Source organism: Protobothrops mucrosquamatus, unplaced genomic scaffold (genome assembly GCF_001527695.2).
Source record: "Protobothrops mucrosquamatus isolate PMUCROS unplaced genomic scaffold, P.Mucros_1.0 scaffold1383, whole genome shotgun sequence".
NCBI lineage: Eukaryota > Metazoa > Chordata > Lepidosauria > Squamata > Viperidae > Protobothrops > Protobothrops mucrosquamatus.
This window is the reverse complement of record NW_015387571.1, coordinates 162,147-179,437: the sequence shown is the minus strand read 5'-3', so window position 1 is coordinate 179,437 and position 17,291 is coordinate 162,147. Positions and strand designations below refer to the sequence as shown.

Below are 17,291 nucleotides of genomic sequence, written 5' to 3'. Positions count from 1 at the left end.
TAACTGCCATCGGAGCTAATTTTTTTCTTCATATAAAATGATATCACCCTAGAGGAGCAGAAAACGAATTGTTCTGTTCAACAAGATGGAACAGAGGTAAGCTGTTTAAAGTGAGCCGTGTGCAATTGGAAATTATGAGCTAATATTGTAGAGTATAAGAAGGGGTGAAAATGCCACTTTTCTTTGTTCTTTTTTCATCTTACCAAATGGATTACTCTTTCCTGTTACATAATCTATTCACTAGAACTAACTCTGTTTTAGTGCTCAGGATATGCTTTTGTCCTCTGGGTTCTGTGTTGTATTTTTCTCCGAAAACATACAAAGTAGAGAATGCGGAGGAAAGAGTTGATGTTGTTGGGGTCTCTCTTGTGTTTCCCCTCGCTAACTTGCCAGTGGCTCAGGCTGCCAGCTGATGGTCCCCAATGTTTTTCAAAGCAGGACAGTTCAGATACAAGTTTTGGCCAGCCTGAGGCAGGAAAGCTCATCGTGAAGAACATCTTGAGCCAACTGTGTCTGCAAACATAACAAATCTCTCTCTTGAGGAAGCTTTCTATCAATCTGGATGTTTTGAAGGCAACATTTATACATGACAACAGTGCTCACAGCACTGTTCATAATTCCTCATGTGCATATTTCTTGGTATGTTGGCTTTTTATGCCAGTTCAACTAACTTGCATGGTGAACTGTTGCTGATAAGAGACAGAATATCATTTAGCTTGGAGCTTTTGTTTTGGTTAACATTTTATATCTATGAATTAACTTTCAAGAGACATTTCTTGAAAACATGGCAGAAAACATTGTGCTGGAAGCTATAAATGTTATGAGGAATGACTGCACATACTTGACAGGGCTTCCTGTTTTTTTTCTGTCTATTAGGGAAAAAGGATGCTAGTCATTTAAGTCAACCTAGGGATTATATTTATTGAGCCTGGCTGACTATGATGAGCAAAAATCCCACTGTATGTACATAGTTAACTATTTGATAAATAGGCAATGTGGGGTATTCTAGTTAGTTTGGACTATCATAATCAATAATTACTGGACACATTGGCTAGAGCTGATGGAACTTGCAGTCCAGAATATAACTACCCTATAATTCATTACCTCACTTTTTCTAAAATTGCTTATTGCCATTTGATGTAGGCCCTGGTGATAGTTCAGAGAAAGTCAAGGTATACACCAATATACCGAATAAACATGACTACTTCTCTAAACAAGTGTTTCACTTTCTTCACACCATAGTATAACTGAGGTGAAATGCATATTGAGAAAGATGTGCTTTAAAGTAAATTTCAGTTTTACATCCATAATTTTATCATAGATGCAATTGCATTCGGATCAGTGGTGGGATTCAGCCGGTTTGCACCAGTTTTGTTGCCCAGACCCAGAATGGACTTCCGGAAGTGGCATCCACACAGAGAACTAGTTGTTCACATATTTGAATCGCACCACTGATCCTAATGCAATTGCATCTATGATAAAATTATGGATGTAAAACTGAAGCACATCTTTCTCAATATGCATTTCACCTCAGTTATATTCTGAATTATTGAATGAGATGCTGGATACATCTAGATTCCAGGAAAAAAAATAATCTATCAAATCATATCAAGACTGGGACTTTAGGAGTTTCATGTTACATATAGAATTTGATGCCTGGAAGTAGCTACGTAACATAATCTGAGGAGCATGAGCCACTCTGCTTATCAAATAGTCCAGAATCCCAGATTTCAAATAAATCCAGATCTCTTTTCCTGCCATGCTGAAGACAAACTGATGCATTTCTGCCCCTCAGATGAAGCACAGCGGAAGGATATGTCACAGCAAGGCTGAGATGCAGCTTTCCAAAGGCCTTGATTGGCAGATGTTTGTATTTACTGCTGTTCATGATACTCCAGAAAAGAATTACAAGGGAAGGAAAGACATAACTAAGGCATGAAGCTTAGTAATGTATCAAAGCATAAGCATGAGATCAAATATTTTGTTTGGAAGTAAAAAAGCCCAGGTTGATGGTTTATGAACTATCCTGGTGTCCAAACCTGGTGTCCTTCATAAATATATTTGTTGGGGAATTTTGCTCTTAACAAATCCAGAAAGTTTTCACTGGGTGGTGTTAAAATAATAAGAATCTAATTCCTGAGACTTGTATATTGAATAGAGGAGTGTTGGCTGAAGAAAAGATCTTTCTAAATGGGTGATAGTGAATGGACTAAATTGAAAAACAAAAGGTAGAAACACATAATCTGGGTTTCTGGAGGATCTTTCTCAGCACTTCCAAGCCAATGAACACTTCTACATTTTTTATTTATTTATGCAAAGGTCTGCTCTTTTCATTGTGCATACAATGTGATTGCTGGTTTGACACTGCAGGCTACACTGGTTTCATGAAGGATTAAATGCCACCTGAGACATATTTATCCTAAATAAATCACAAATGGTAAACTGCAGCATGTCAGTGTCAACACCCTGTATTGCAGCGGAAAGGTTAGCCATACAGGACTGAGCATAGCTAAAAATTAGCATCCAAGCCATAAGACCAGAGGGCTCCAGTTAACAGGCAAAATGATCAAGAAGAAATCTTTTCAATGAAAAACATTTCTTTGAGTACCTACGAGAATCTTGCAGAAGGCCATCATTTTGTAAAGGTCACTTTTATCCTGATAACAAACCGGAGTTGATCCTGTCATTGTTGGCTGAAGACAGTATTTAATAAGTAGTGAGCGGCCTGTCACTTTTAAGAAGAATGAGCAAGTTAAACTTAGCTAATTATGACTTTCAGTCTCTCTCTTTTTTTTTGAAATTTTATTCTCCCTCTTTATTTGGGGAGATGATCTGACACATCCAGCCTGGAAAATAAAAACAACAACAATACATTTGCCACTCTGACAAGCACATGCCCCTTTGCAGCTAATTTTAGAAGAGACAATTGTGCTCTGACTTTTTGATAATCGGATGTATCATTTATGCGTCTTTTGCCCGATACTTCTGAATCATAAAAATTAGATAATTAAGATATTAAATTAAACTAATCCGGTTACTTCCTCTCTCCTGGCCTGAAAGTCACGAGTCCAAATGGAAACAGAGTAAGTTTTTCCTCCCCTGCTCTTTTCTCAAATCAGACTGGAAGAGTAATCATGATGCCTAGCAGGAGTTTTGTAAATCTATGACACTTTTCTGGCTTGCTTCTAAATGTAAAACTAAGGCTGTCTTCAGGCACTCAACAGCCCCACATACATAGCTGGTGGGCCACAAATTTGCAGGCCTGTAATAAAGTCTATTTAATGCCAGCTCTGTGTATTGATCAACAGTGCATGTCTGTAAGAACTCTCAATGGGATCTACTTCCAGGTAAGCTTAACATTAAAAATGAGAATACACCTTTTAATGCTGTTTTTTTATTGTAAAGAACCAACTGTTCCCCTATATATGATAGTTACATCTTTTAAGGAAAAACAGAAGTTTTTATAGCAGAAAAATAATTGTTTTTAGCAGGAACTTACTTTAAACAATCAGAATTTATCCACAACCAAATCAACATTTTGATCCAAGAAGAAATAGATCAAATTCAACTTTTTCCACTTAAGATTAATGGCAGAATTTAACATGGAAAGGGTCATCAAATATTTGCAAAGCCCATTCATAAAACAAACTGCAAAATGGTATATATTTGAACGATACTTTAAAAAAAGAAGAAGAACGAAATCCCAGCAATGATTACGTAACAGGTATTAGTGAGTTTCTTTTGCTAATACCTCCACAAGGGTTGATTTTAGAGAGATCTCATGATATTCAATGGGGGTTCAATCACAATAAAATGTATTTTGAAAAAAGGCATTTTGAACCACACCATAAATTTATTTCATTGTGGATACTGCATTTTGAGTAGAAATAACTGGGGCGTATTTAAACAGGTTTGGAATGTAAAAATTATTGCATACATAGAATGCCTTAATCTATAAATTGTTGATGTCTGTGTCAATTAGGTGATATAAGTACCTGCATATTTAATTTGCTCTCCCTGCAGAAAGTCAGATAAGTCAAATTACATAATTAATCACAAGAAAGATAAAACTATCAGAATGTCAAAATATAATGAAGAGGTGATAAGCAAAATAACCCAAATTATCTAATGAAGATAATTAAATTAATATCTTGGTAGTTGCATCTGTGTATGTTCTGATTTTATTTTGTAAAATTTTCAGTGTCTATAACCAGTAACAGTCTGATCAATGCTCATGCAAAAACAAGGAAAATTCCCTTTTTATGTAACATTCCCAAGATGGTGATGCTAACACCATCTAAATGCATTGAACAGCAAATACCATTTAGAAATGCTTATAAGTTAACAATAAAACATAATATATCTGATGTTTAATTCTTTCTCTTTTTTTGAACTTATTAGGTAGAGTACTTTAGTATCTTTTATAGTTCACTGTTATCTCTTTGGCCCTGGATAATAGCTGTTTGTGAACCATCTTCTGTGTAAATGAGCATGCTACTTAGTTGTTCAACACTTTCGTCACAAGAATTTTGATTAGAATTTATAACTGTGCCAGCCTGCAAAAGTTCGTGAGTTTCTTCTTTCTCTATCATAGTATGTGAATATATTCTAGAGTCATTCTCAATTTCCTGTGGTAATTGTGTTACTATGTAATGAGTTGCACCACTGGCGAAGTTATTGTTAGACTCCTGAACCATCGCTTGAGCAATCTCCTCTGTGACAATGATCTGTGAAATTCCTCCATCTGCTTCAACCAAATCCATGTGTTGACTTTGGATGCTCAGAGTATGGCTGTCAGTCTCTTGCATTATTATTTGAGATCCTTCTCTAGCTACCATATGCACAGTACCTTCCTCATTCAAAATAACCTGAGTGACACCTTCTTTCATCAGCTGATCAGCTGCAGCTGTATCACATACAGCAAACTGGAGGACTCCTTCAACCATTTTCTTGAAGGCGACTTGAGCATTTTCCTGAGATGAAATTATGGTAGATGGATGCACAACTTGTGTTACTACCTCCATGGACTGTTCTTCTTCAATTTCCTGAACACCATGGAACATTTGTGTTTCCTGTGTTATGTCATCAATAGAAACGGTGTCTGCTTCTGGATTTGGCACTTGCAATGCTTCTTTGTGACAAAGCTGTGCTCTATCCAAGAGTTCTGCTTTGTTCTCCACCTCACCAAGTTCTGTTACAGCACAAAGCAAAGCGTCTAATGCTGAGGCAGACTCAGGCGGGTGTACCCTTGATGTATCCAGAGATTCGTGTCTCATTATCTGTTGCACCACTGCATTATTTGGGGCTGAAGCAATCCCTAAGGAAACAGCTTCTTCAATAGCAGTTCCTCCTACAGAGCCTTCAACAACAACAAGTTGTGTTTTCCCATCTGACAACTGTTCATTGAGTATTTGTTCTGGAAGTATACTGCTTACATGAGAGCCATTTTGATTTGTAGCTATCAGTTGTCCATCTTCGGTTATATGTACGACCCTTGCCACTTGGCCAGCCATTGCCAAAGTCTGAAGGGTAGCTGCTGCTGTTTCCTCCATTGAGGCATCAATTGTGAAATCACTGTCATATCCCTGAATAATGATCACCTGTTGCACTTGTTCACTGGGTTGTGGATGTCTCCTCATACCATGAAGCATCTTATCACTGACTGGAGAAATTTCATCTAGAGCTGATGTAATAAAAGGGCTGGTGGTTTCAACAAATGTAGCTCCTTGACCCTTCAGTCGACATTCATAAGACTTAGAAACAATACCTAAGAAAAGAAAGAAAGAATATTTTTTTAAAAAATGTCAAAAAATAGTTGCACAAAATACAGGTATGAACAATATAAAAACCACAAATCATATGTGGATGCTATTATCCTTTCAAGTGCAGGTTAATCACTGTGATAAATTCTCTATCAATAGTAGCGAAGGGAATACTTGCATACGCAAGATGGCTCACGTTCAGAGGAACTTAAAAATCTTATTTCTTTCCAGCCGTGACTAGATGTATTTATATATTTTCATTAAATGTTTCACAAACAAATTTGTAAACCCTTTGGAATTTTTGATATTTCTGCACAAATATAACTTAAAATGTAATTTATTTTTGACACATGCAATGGATGAAGATAACTCAATTAAACAAATTAGTCAAAAACATTATATTTGTTGATTTATTTATTGAAGGAAATGATCCAAAGCTATAACTGTAGGAATTACAATTGTAAGATTTCTGAAGGTTATATTTTGTCTTAAAGCTGAAGATGAAATTATCCACACTGGGATACTAGATTGTACATGTTTTATATATTTGTTTATTGTTTTATTGTTTTTCTGGGTTTTTTAAAAAATATATTTTATTATCTTTCTTAGGTGTAAGGCTTAAATTGTCAGTCCTAGAAGCAAAGAACCTGAGACCAGATATGGTGCAGGTGTCCTCCATATCTAAAACTGAGATAGAAGCAGCCAGACACTAGAAAAAGCTGGTTTAACAATTAAACCATGGATTATTATGTACAATAGGCCAGATTATCTGATTCAGTAGTATGAAATCTTCATTATTATCACTCAGTTTTCTGCAATACAAGCAACAGATGTATCCAAGTCTCATCCTTTTGACTGTTCCACTCCTAGCTCTTAAATTCTGGTTTACTTTCTGCAGAGATATTTATTGCTATTGCCCTGGGTGAAAGTCTAATAGAAATCACTGTAGAGAATTTCAGTTGGCCAGATTTGAAATATAATTAATTAATACCAATATGAGTACCATATTGTGAATTCCCAGATGTGTTCCAAACATGTGGGGGAAAACATGGAATTTCTTCTGCGTGTAAATTCTGGTTTTTTAACCAACATGTCTCTGAGATTTCTAAGCTGGAAACACTGCAGGTTAAACACTGCTGATGAATTAATGAATGGCTGAACCATGGGGCCAGAAGTTCAGGATAGAAGTATCAAAAGCAGACACAAAACCTGAAGTATGATAGGTAAGGGGAAGATTTACATTTGAAAGGGGCCACTGCAGTTTCATCTTGATAGACAATCTTTCCCCTAGCACTGAAGATAAATTAATGAAAAAAATGTACAGTTTAATCCTAATCAATTTATTTATAAGCAATGAATTCAATGAGATTTCAGCTTTAACAAAGTTGTAGAGAAGATATCTTAAGTTGTGCAAATCTATACAACAGACACTAAATTTGAATTTCTAACAGTAAAATCAGTCGATTATTTAATCTGCAGTTATCCATTTGGGTCAACAATAGCAGTGATAAATTAACTACAGACTATAATGTAGTCTGCTTTTTTTTTTTAATTCTTTGGCCAAATCAGAATTACCAAGAATAGTTATGAAGGTACATAATGGGCAGTTTATGCATTGTAAGAAAATCTTAATAGATAGGTGGATTTACGCTTTGAAGATGAAGTTCAAACAAGAATTACAAGCTGTTTAATAAAGGCTGCAGTTACATTGTATAATTAATCCGTAACAAAAAAAACCCAACATATAAACAGTCTGTGCATGTTCTGAGATGTTATTTGCTGATAGTCACTGATCTCCAGTGCCTTCCTTACCAGCTAAGCTTCTTTCAGGTCAACTTATTGCTGTGGAATATGTCCATAGAGCTGTGCACGGGCTAAATCAGAAAATGGCATGCAGTTTATATAGCAATGCCATAAAGGAGACACCATTTGTCTGGAAACAAATCTGTTTACAGTTCAGGAAGAACCCCTTAAGATTGAGCTCCATTCTAGGTTGCATTTGGCTATCACAAACTTGAAAAGCTGGTTTGCTATGATTTATTGTGGATGTACAACATTGCCCCTGAAATGACTGTCACAAACTCAATGGCATAATGCAATAAGAATGAATCTGCTGAATTTAAAATCGAAGAAGTTGTACAAAGTGGTTATGTAAGATTGCTAAATATTATTAATATAGCAGTCAAGAGTATGTGGCAACTCCTTCAAATTATTTGCTCCTCTGAGAGCAGCCTGGTTCCAGTACATAGACATAATAATTTAGCAGAGTACCACAAACTCATATGACCTTGTATTAGTATTAAAAACAATCTGGTCAGTAAGCAGAGCCTATGTCACCTTAATGGCACACCCAAAGCAAGCAGCAAATTCAATGTGAATGTAACATGAACCATCTAAGTTATATCATCCCTAACATTTCATATATATCTCAATACTATATTTGATGAAATTACTGACTCACAGATGTATCAGGAGTTTAGGTTTAAAAACACTGTTCCAATTTCACAATATATCTATTCCAACTATTAATGTGAAAGACTAGAATGCATCCATTATCAAAACAAAATTAAATTATACCATCCTAATTTTAGATGGCAAGATGGAAGGGAGACTTTATGTCATTTAGAAAAAAGGTTTGTTTTTTTTATTTAAATGACTGAAATGTTTGTCCAAGTAAAACTGTATGATTGATTTGGCACCCACTGAGGGATTAAATTTTGGCAAGGAAAAACTGTAGGGAAGAACGAAATGGTTCTTTGTATCATTAACCTTATACTCTTTCTCTATGGAAATCATACTCAAGATTCTCAGCTTGAAAAAAAAGAATGGAAGGGAGAACATAACACAAAGGGACAATTAAAAATCAGAACTGATTCATATTTTGCAAGCGAACGATGTAATTAATTTCCACGTGTGTCTTGCTTTCGTTGACAAGATGTAGGATAATACTTGTAATGATATGGTCTTAAATCAAAACACAGTTCTGCTCCAATATTATCCGTTGGACTAATTCCACAGATAAAGTCTTAAGAGTGAACAGGCATGAAGTGATACTGTCATATTCAGGAGCTGCATCAGAACAGAATAGGAACAGAAGAAGATAAAGAAATATGTTCCCTCCCTCGGCTTCAGAGGTAAATGCTGCATCTGTGATTTTATGCATGTCCAGTCTTTGCTCAGCAATTGAACGGGAAGTCTCTTGGGGGTTGAGTTATCCTGTAAATTCCTTGCAGCCCAGATAATTATGCCATTCTGACTGCTTGCTTAATCTATTTGAATCCAGAGGTGAGTTAGGCCACTTCCTGACCATTAAAGTAAACTACATGGGTAAATACTGCTGTCAGTAAAGGAGTGTGATGAAGCTTAACTACACCAACATCTTAACTTCGGCTCAGTGCAACCCAAGCTATTCCATCATAGTTCATAAATGCGATTGCAGGTCCATCTTTTGATTCAGCAATTTAATAACTTCGAGTGCTGTCAGTAGTGCTTTGAAAAATGGATCCTATAAAATGTAACGGCCTCAATCAGATTGTAAAAGATTCACCCACGGAAGATTCTCCCATTTTCAACTATAATGAATTAATGTTGAGCTGTGTAGAAGTTCAAGTGTCAGTTAAACTAATGGGAATCTGTAGTGTAGGCTTAAATTTTAACTGGGCCAAAAATTTATTGGGAACATCAAGTTCAATTTTAGTGATCTTCATGGTAAATGTAATATGTGTAGCTGAATGGATTCCCTTTGTTTTGAGAGGATGAAAGTTAACAGAAAAAATGTAATTCTAGAGATATGTTTTAAGAATTAGTTATGGCAAAGCATGCTTCCCCCCCATTTTTCTAGTCATTTTTTTCTATTAAACATCACTGTATCAAAGAAATCTTATTTTTTAGAAATGCATTTTAAACAAATACTGGTACAAAGGAATAAAGAATTTTTGTTAGACATAGCAAACGTAAATGTAAAATGCAAAGATGGCAATACTTGCTGTTGAACGTCATTACAAAGTATAAATAAACAGAATTAAATTTTAAATTGATAAAATACAATAATGTAAGATTGCTATCTAGGGACAAAAGATCCTATGGATGTGTTTCATATCTATGGATATCATGATCACAGAATTGTTGTTTTCCAAATATTCTGTATTTTCAACAGAGCCCTTATTTATTAGCTGGCACTTGGAGTATTTTTTTAAGAAATGGAAAAATCTCAAATATTTGGGGATATTATATCATTATTTGTATACCCTACTCATATTTATAGGCCACCTTCTCAGCAAAATAGGACAAGATATACTTTATTTAATGTGATTAATGAAGAGTACAAATAAGATTTAGCTCAGCTATGCTTTTGAAACTAAGAACTGAGTATTTTGCTGTTGTATGTCTATATAATTTTTGTTACAGCCCTCATTTCCCTGTCCTATACCCTCTTAGAATAAATACCTTATTCTTTTGTTAAGCTCACATTTAATTAAAATGTACAGGATTTGTGCAGTGAACTTGAATGAAACAAATAAAACAAGGGCCCCCTTCTCTTGAAGGCATACGTTGTGAATGAAAAATGTCATTACAGTCTAAAAATTTTTGCAGTAAACAGGGCCTACAGAGGGAAGTTTCCCCTATAATGACATCCATAAAATACACAAATGGCACTTTTAGTACCATCCTGAATATGGCATTTTCTGTGCTCTACACACAATCTAAATGGTTTGATCATAGAGCATAATACTCCATTGGGTTTATAGAACAATCAATGTTCCATAAAATGATGTATTTATCCAATAGTAGGCTCAGCAGTTACTGGTGTATGACATTGTAGGACACTGGCTTTGTACTGTTCAGCAGCACACATGCTGGCTGTAAAACTTATCTAACACTACTTCAACAACTTCATCTCATCTGTGTCAAGTAATTTGTTGAAGCCTCAGCTTGGCTTTAAAAAAAACTTGTAATAAAAATTCATAGAATTTTCAAGAGAATGAAAGCTGATGACAATAGAAAGGTCACATTGTGTCTCCACTAAAGGGGTCAAGGGTTATTTGCAGTTCTAAAACAGAAAGTAGATTTCATGCATCGTGTAGCAGATAAAGATGGCATTAAAAAGGCTTGTCTCCAAAAGTAATGCATAACGTATCAGGAAAGTCTGGGTTAACGCAATATTGCATGTAAACCTCCACTTTTGCTTTTCTTTTTATACTTTAACAGACATCCATCTGGGCCAAGTGTAGACCTTGCTAATCAAAACAATATCAAGGAAATGGACTAAAGAACATTGAGGGATATATGCTTATTTTTTAACTATATGTTTTGATGACTTTATCTTTCTTTTCTATATAGGCGCTATTAAAGATTTTATCTACTGGGCACTGTGACATTATTCCTGCCGGTTATTTCCCCATTTTATGTTCATCGTAAATATTACAATTGAACACTTTAAATAACATTACGCAAAAGACAATCTTTAGGCAGTATATATCAACCAACCTTAGTAACTAGTGTTAATATTTTGCTTCGATGAAAAGTGTCTCAAAACTCAGTTTCCAGTATTCTAGTTACCTTCCTTTTCTCCTTCTCTTTCATTTAGCCTTTGACCAAAAGAAAACCAGGGGACTAAAATTGGTAGTTGCTATGTTGGCTATCTCCATTGGGGTAATGAAATAAAAATCCTGCCCCATGGCTGGATGATGAGTGAAAAGAATACCAAAGGAGTGTAGCGCTCCATGTGCTTTTTTTTATCATTTTCAATTATGCCCATTTGTATGGGAAGTTATTGTAGAAGATGACCAGGTGGATCCTGAGGACAGGGTCAAACATGTCATCAGTTTGGAATCCTTATGTTCCCACAAGAGATCTAAGTCCACTCCTCCCCCATGAATTCTGTTGACCCTTATCTAGCGCCAATTTGCTTTGATCATTAGTAGATCAGATTCTTGTGTATAAGTAGAATGAAATAAAGTTCTAGTGCTTTGAACTCTACTCCTGTTCCTGGTTTCTTGCGCCTAAACCACTTACTGAGCATATACTATACAAGGAACTAGAAGCAGTTAGAAATTTTATTCCAAAATTCTTTTCTGTAGAACTGTTCTTGCTATGGTACCCAATGCCTGCAAATGTCTTCCAAAGCAACCTAAATGGAAGTAAGCATAATTTTTCTCTAACTGTTCATAAAACAAGGGTACTAATAAGACATCATTTTTATGGCTCTAAAACAAGTTACAATCTGAACTAATTGGGCAGATTTTTTTTTACGCGGAGAGCAAGCATGGAAATAATAAAGTTATGCTAACTTTACAGAAAGCAAAGGAGTTAATATCATTTTTTATTTTATTACACCAAGCTAATTAATGGGACAATATATGCACATATAAAATGATTTTAATAATAAAAAGTAAAAAAAGGGGGGGTCTGGAAAATAACATAATCAACAAAACCATTCTAAAAACTGGACCATGTCAATTAAAAGTCTTCTTCTTTGCCCCTTTGTTGAAAAAGCAATTAATTCATATATTGGCAGACAAGATATCTCAACAATTCATTGCTGCAACTCTGTTATAGATTTCCCCTTCCAGTGTCCTATGATAAGTCTTTTAGCCAGCAGGTGTTTATTTCATTCTGAGGAAATTGTGAGAGGAAATCAAGCAAAACTAGTTGTATTATTTTGCCTGTCTTAATGCAAGTGTGCAGCCACCTGAAGGTTTTTCTAGTGATTCTACAAAGCTATTCTCATGCTATTATTTACTTAGTTGCTTGTTTTACTTATAAGTCGCTTCAATTTCCAAGCAAATCTAGCCAGTGTACACAATATTACATTATGATTACCACAGTTTTTAATCTTGGCATAACATGATTTGCCTTCTTCAAAGAGATAAGTCATATTAGAAATGGACTTTAAACTAGGGGTGTCCAACTTGGCAACTTTAAGACCTGTGGATTTCAGTTCCCAGAACTGGCTGTGAAATTCTGGGAGTTGAAGTCCACAAGTCTTAAAGTTGCCAGGTTGGGCAACCCTCCTTTAAAGTTCTTGACTGCACTACTAGTACAACTTCCATTACAACTTGCAACCCGAGGACAAGACAGGCACACAGTTTTCAAAATGATTTCTCTTGACAACATTAATGATTGATAAATAGACAACACAGGACATTGAAAACTGGTACACATTGCCTAAGAACAGGTGGAATAGCTGTTGTGAGTATGCAAAGAGCCGAGTTCTGTGCTTTAGCTGCCATATGCATGTGCTCAGGATGGGGAGCGATGGTGATATCAAAAAAGTCAAAATGGCAGCCATGATCATGCAATCCCTTTCTTTACATGCGTGTAAATGCACATAGGAAGAGGCTCAGGACTTTGACTGCATGCTTTATAGCTACCATCTCAACATTTTTGACAGGGCCAATCAAGGAGGAAAAAATTTCTAATGAGGCCTCTATCAACTCCTCTACAGCATGTTTTGTGCTTACAGATCAAAACTGTGCCCATATTATCCTTGCCAGCTTTTTAAAAAAATCTACGTTACTCTGTAAAGAATCATATCCATACACATTGCTACGAAAATAATTTATGTTATCAAAAACAATGACAACTAGCAGATAGTTTACAAGATAGTATTGTATTCTCTTGGGTAATTCAACTGAGAATTTGGGGTTTTGTGTTTCACTTGGTTCCTTATGTTTTCTTGTTAGTGTGCTAAAACGATTACTGTCATAACTTGCTAGTCATATCTATGCTTTGTTTATAAATGGAAGCACGGTACAGTGTATTGTCATATCTTTCCAGAGCAAATTATAGGAAATAACCATTTATCTTCATTGCAGACACTTTCTTATGCTTGGTAGAAAACAAACCAGTATTCACCAACTGCACAGAGGCACCATTAAAATCAGATTTACAGTAAACAGAACCTGCAGCTGGGGTAAAACACTGTTAGTATTTTAATTATCAGCAAGGCTTTTGGAGGTCTAACATCTGCTCGCAGCCAAAAGACAGCAGCTGCTTGTGTACATATGAAACAATGTGAATTTTTGTCTATAAATATTAAAATATACTGTATGTGTTGTATACGTTGCCACAACACTCTTATTAGGTCTGTCATGTCTATGGAGCATCTAAAACTCTTTCTAGCTTCTAGTAAATTCACAAAGGGCTGATCCCCTTCAGAAGAATTAGAACTGAAGAGAACAAAAATTCTTGAATCCATAAATTGAACATATTTAAAGAGGATAGTTAACTATGAAAATGCTTAGAATCTAAATCCTTACAAAGTATCAACAGTATGTTTTGATCACGGCACTCCCAAATGACATCAGGGAGAGGGCACCTCAGGATAATGTTGGGGTCCAAATCCAATAAAAATATTAATATCTATAATCTTTATTCTCTTTATAATTCTCAAATACATTTTTGAATGATTAATATCTAGCAGTTCATGTTATAACTCCTTAATAATAAATACTCTCATAAATTGACAATTTTCTGCTCTGTAATGAGTATAGATACAGGTACATTACTTATTTTATTTAGATGCTGGTCTATATTTTCCTTATAACAAGATAGCAACAAAGAACTGGAATTAATGTTTTTTTACTTTTTTTAAATTGAGAATATGCTATTTACAGCACAACCCAGTGTATGCCTACTCAGATGCAATAGGGCAGTGATGGCGAACCTTTTAGAGACTGAGTGCCCAAACTGCAACCCAAAACCCACTTATGCATTGTCGAGTGCCGGGTGGGTGTGGCCCATTGGGTGGGTGTGGCTGCAGTGGTAACAGCAGACTGGGTGGGACTAAAAAGTTCAATCAATCAATTCCAACTTTGCAAGATCTTTTTTTTCCCCGTGAGAAGTTGAAATTGACTGATTGAACCTTTTTTTTTTTTTTGAACACGGCAGCGGAGGCCTATAGCGAAAACGTTTTATAAAACCCAGCTGAAGGCCTAGGACTGGGCCGACAGCGCGCGTGCCCACAGAGAGGGCTCTGAGTGCCGCCTCTGGCACCTGTGCCATAGGTTCGCCACCACTGCAATAGGGGCTTATGTTAAGGAGACTGCATTAAATATTTTATGTTTATGTTATTTTGTCAATGTATATAGTTTGTTCAACAACTCAGGTACATCATAAAAAATAGTAATGAACAGAGAAGGGGACATTAAAATGATAAAATATAATAAAACTTGCCACATTAGGCAACTTCAAATCAACAACACAATACAGAAAACAATCAAGATGGTCACAAGCCTTCTAAGTCAGCAGTCCTCAACCTTTCTGGCACCATGGACTGGTTTCATGGAAGTCAAGTTTTCCATGGACCGGGTGGGCGGGGATGATTTGGCCTACAACCTAGATCCCATGCATGAGCAGATGAAGCTTTGCTCCCTCGCCCACCACTTGCATGGCCTGGTTCCTAACAGGCCATGGATCAGTAGTTGTCTGTAGCCTGGAGGTTTGGGACCTCCTGTTCTGAGTCAATGCCTGGGGTAAAATTCAGGTCTTTAGCATTTTCAAAAGGCAGTCATAATTAAGGCCATCCAAAATTTAGGGGAATACTATGCTACAAGGCAGAGAAGATATGCTTTCTGGGCCTGTCACATTACACTGGTTAAGGTATGGGCTTGCAACATGTCCACCTTCTCAGATTTTATTGAATAGGTTAATATAATCAGAGACTGGTGATTCTGGAACTAGCTAGGCCCTGTGTTATGAAGACATTTATAGATAACAACCAGCAACTTGAATTGCACTCAAATGTAACTGATAACTAGTGCAGCTCACAAAGTAGTATTACTTGAGTACACTGAGATGCATTTAACTATTTGTGCTACTATATTCTGGGCCAGTTGTAGTTTGAGTACATGAAGAACAAACTGCAGTAATCCAGATGAGAGCTGAATGACTATCTTAAGGCATGAGTAAAGGTTTCCAATCCAGGGTGCACAAGTTGGATCTGTACAACGGTCCTCCCAACCAGAGTTGCCACCAGTTTTTCGAGCAAGACTCATGAGCCTAGGATGAATTACATTATTTACTGAGTCTGTCTGGCATTATAATCATTCAGAACCAAAAATGGAAACTTTCAGGATCCAGATGGCCTCACAAGCCATAGCCGCTTGATCGTCCCAAGGTTGAGCTTGAGTTACACATACAGACCCCCACCGCCTCTAAATACTGAGATAGAATGTCAATAGCATCACTTTACCAGTCAGGATTGATTGTATAACTAAATGGCTTTAGCATATTCTGATACTTAATCCCATGCTCATGTGATAAAAGAAATCTTCAAACCACATAATGATTTTGTAATATTTCTAGTTATGGATTTAATTCAAAGAATTAGGAAAAATGTAGAAAACATTGACCAATCATTGAATTTAAGTCTGAAACATTTTTTTAAAAAAATGCAATATTTTCATTCCCTTTCAAGCAAATATTTAGATATAGTTTCTAGTGAGTAAGGGAAGCTCTAATTAATTCACCCTAATTGAGAAATGGTCCTGAGAAGATGCCTTTGTAATGAGACAAAATGAAAATGAACCCAGATTAGCAGATTCATTTTAACTGAATTAAAACTGGAATATATGTCTTGCAAATGAACCCATGGGATATTCCCAGTGTAAATGGTCATTACATAAGTTCATGTAGATAATGATTCATGTTTTTATATGAGGGTACTTATACTTGGCACATCCATGAAAACCAACTAGCAATCAGAAGACATGATGAAAACTCTTTAATTTTGCAACACGTGGAAAAACGTAACCATAGTTTCAGTTGGGAAACTGTGACCATCCTAGACCAAGCCAAGTCCAAAAATGCTAGGGAATTTCTAGTAGCCTGGCGCTCTTACAAATTAGCCATCAACAGATACATAGACATAGACATAGACAATATCTACAGACAATGCCAAAGAGATAATCAACAAGCCAAAAACAGAATAAAAAGGCCAAAACACCTTCCCACCTGCAATCAGCACCCAAATGAGCATAATTAACTCCAAGATTAACGTTAGATCAACAATCAAGTAAACAATACCCCAAACAAGGAACTGCTAAACAAGCTAACAGTAAACAGCCCAACCAAAAAATCTCTTAAGACCACCCCCACCAACACAACAGGTAAGCCACTAGCATATAAAATGAGAGCAAACCCCACACCTTACTAGCCTGATGATGTTACCTAGTTTGGGCAATGAAATGTCTGCAAGAAAACCCACCTTCCCCCACTCCGCCCCTGCCTTCCCCATGTATCCTTAAGTTTTAATATTGACTTTAATTATTTATGTTTAATTGTACATGTACAGACATATTTTTATAGTGTAAGCCGCCCAGAGTTGCCCTATGGTAAGATGGGTGGCCAATACATTTTATAAATCAATACATATAAATAAATAAAACAATCAAACTTAAAGAGCACCAAGGACCCCTATGTCAATCCTGAGCTAGAAATGTTCTCCTTTATTAGTACTTACATTGCTACAACAGGGTCTGCATACAGCTGTCTTTGAAGACGACTCAAATGTACCAAAAGTAACAG

The 17,291-nt window shown here is 36.1% G+C and overlaps 1 protein-coding gene across 1 annotated transcript; it reads right to left on the bottom strand.

Annotated features, from left to right (window-relative positions):
- Nucleotides 1-3,271: 3,271 nt before the first annotated feature.
- On the bottom strand, nucleotides 3,272-15,760 carry LOC107292593 (zinc finger protein 407-like). Its single transcript, XM_015821700.1, has 2 exons — nucleotides 15,547-15,760; nucleotides 3,272-5,767 (listed from the first exon to the last, which is right to left on the bottom strand). The coding sequence occupies exons 1-2, from the start codon at nucleotides 15,758-15,760 to the stop codon at nucleotides 4,422-4,424; spliced, it is 1,560 nt and encodes a 519-aa protein (XP_015677186.1). The 3' UTR covers nucleotides 3,272-4,421.
- Nucleotides 15,761-17,291: the final 1,531 nt, after the last annotated feature.

Excerpts from the sequence above, each read along its gene's own strand:
- LOC107292593 (XM_015821700.1), bottom strand. The coding sequence starts at position 15,760 with ATGAGTCTTGCTCGAAAAACTGGTGGCAACTCTGGTTGGGAGGACCGT. Across the intron at positions 5,768-15,546 it reads ATGCATCTCAGTGTACTCAA|GTATTGTTTCTAAGTCTTAT; the intron begins GTAATACTACTT and ends TTCTTTTCTTAG.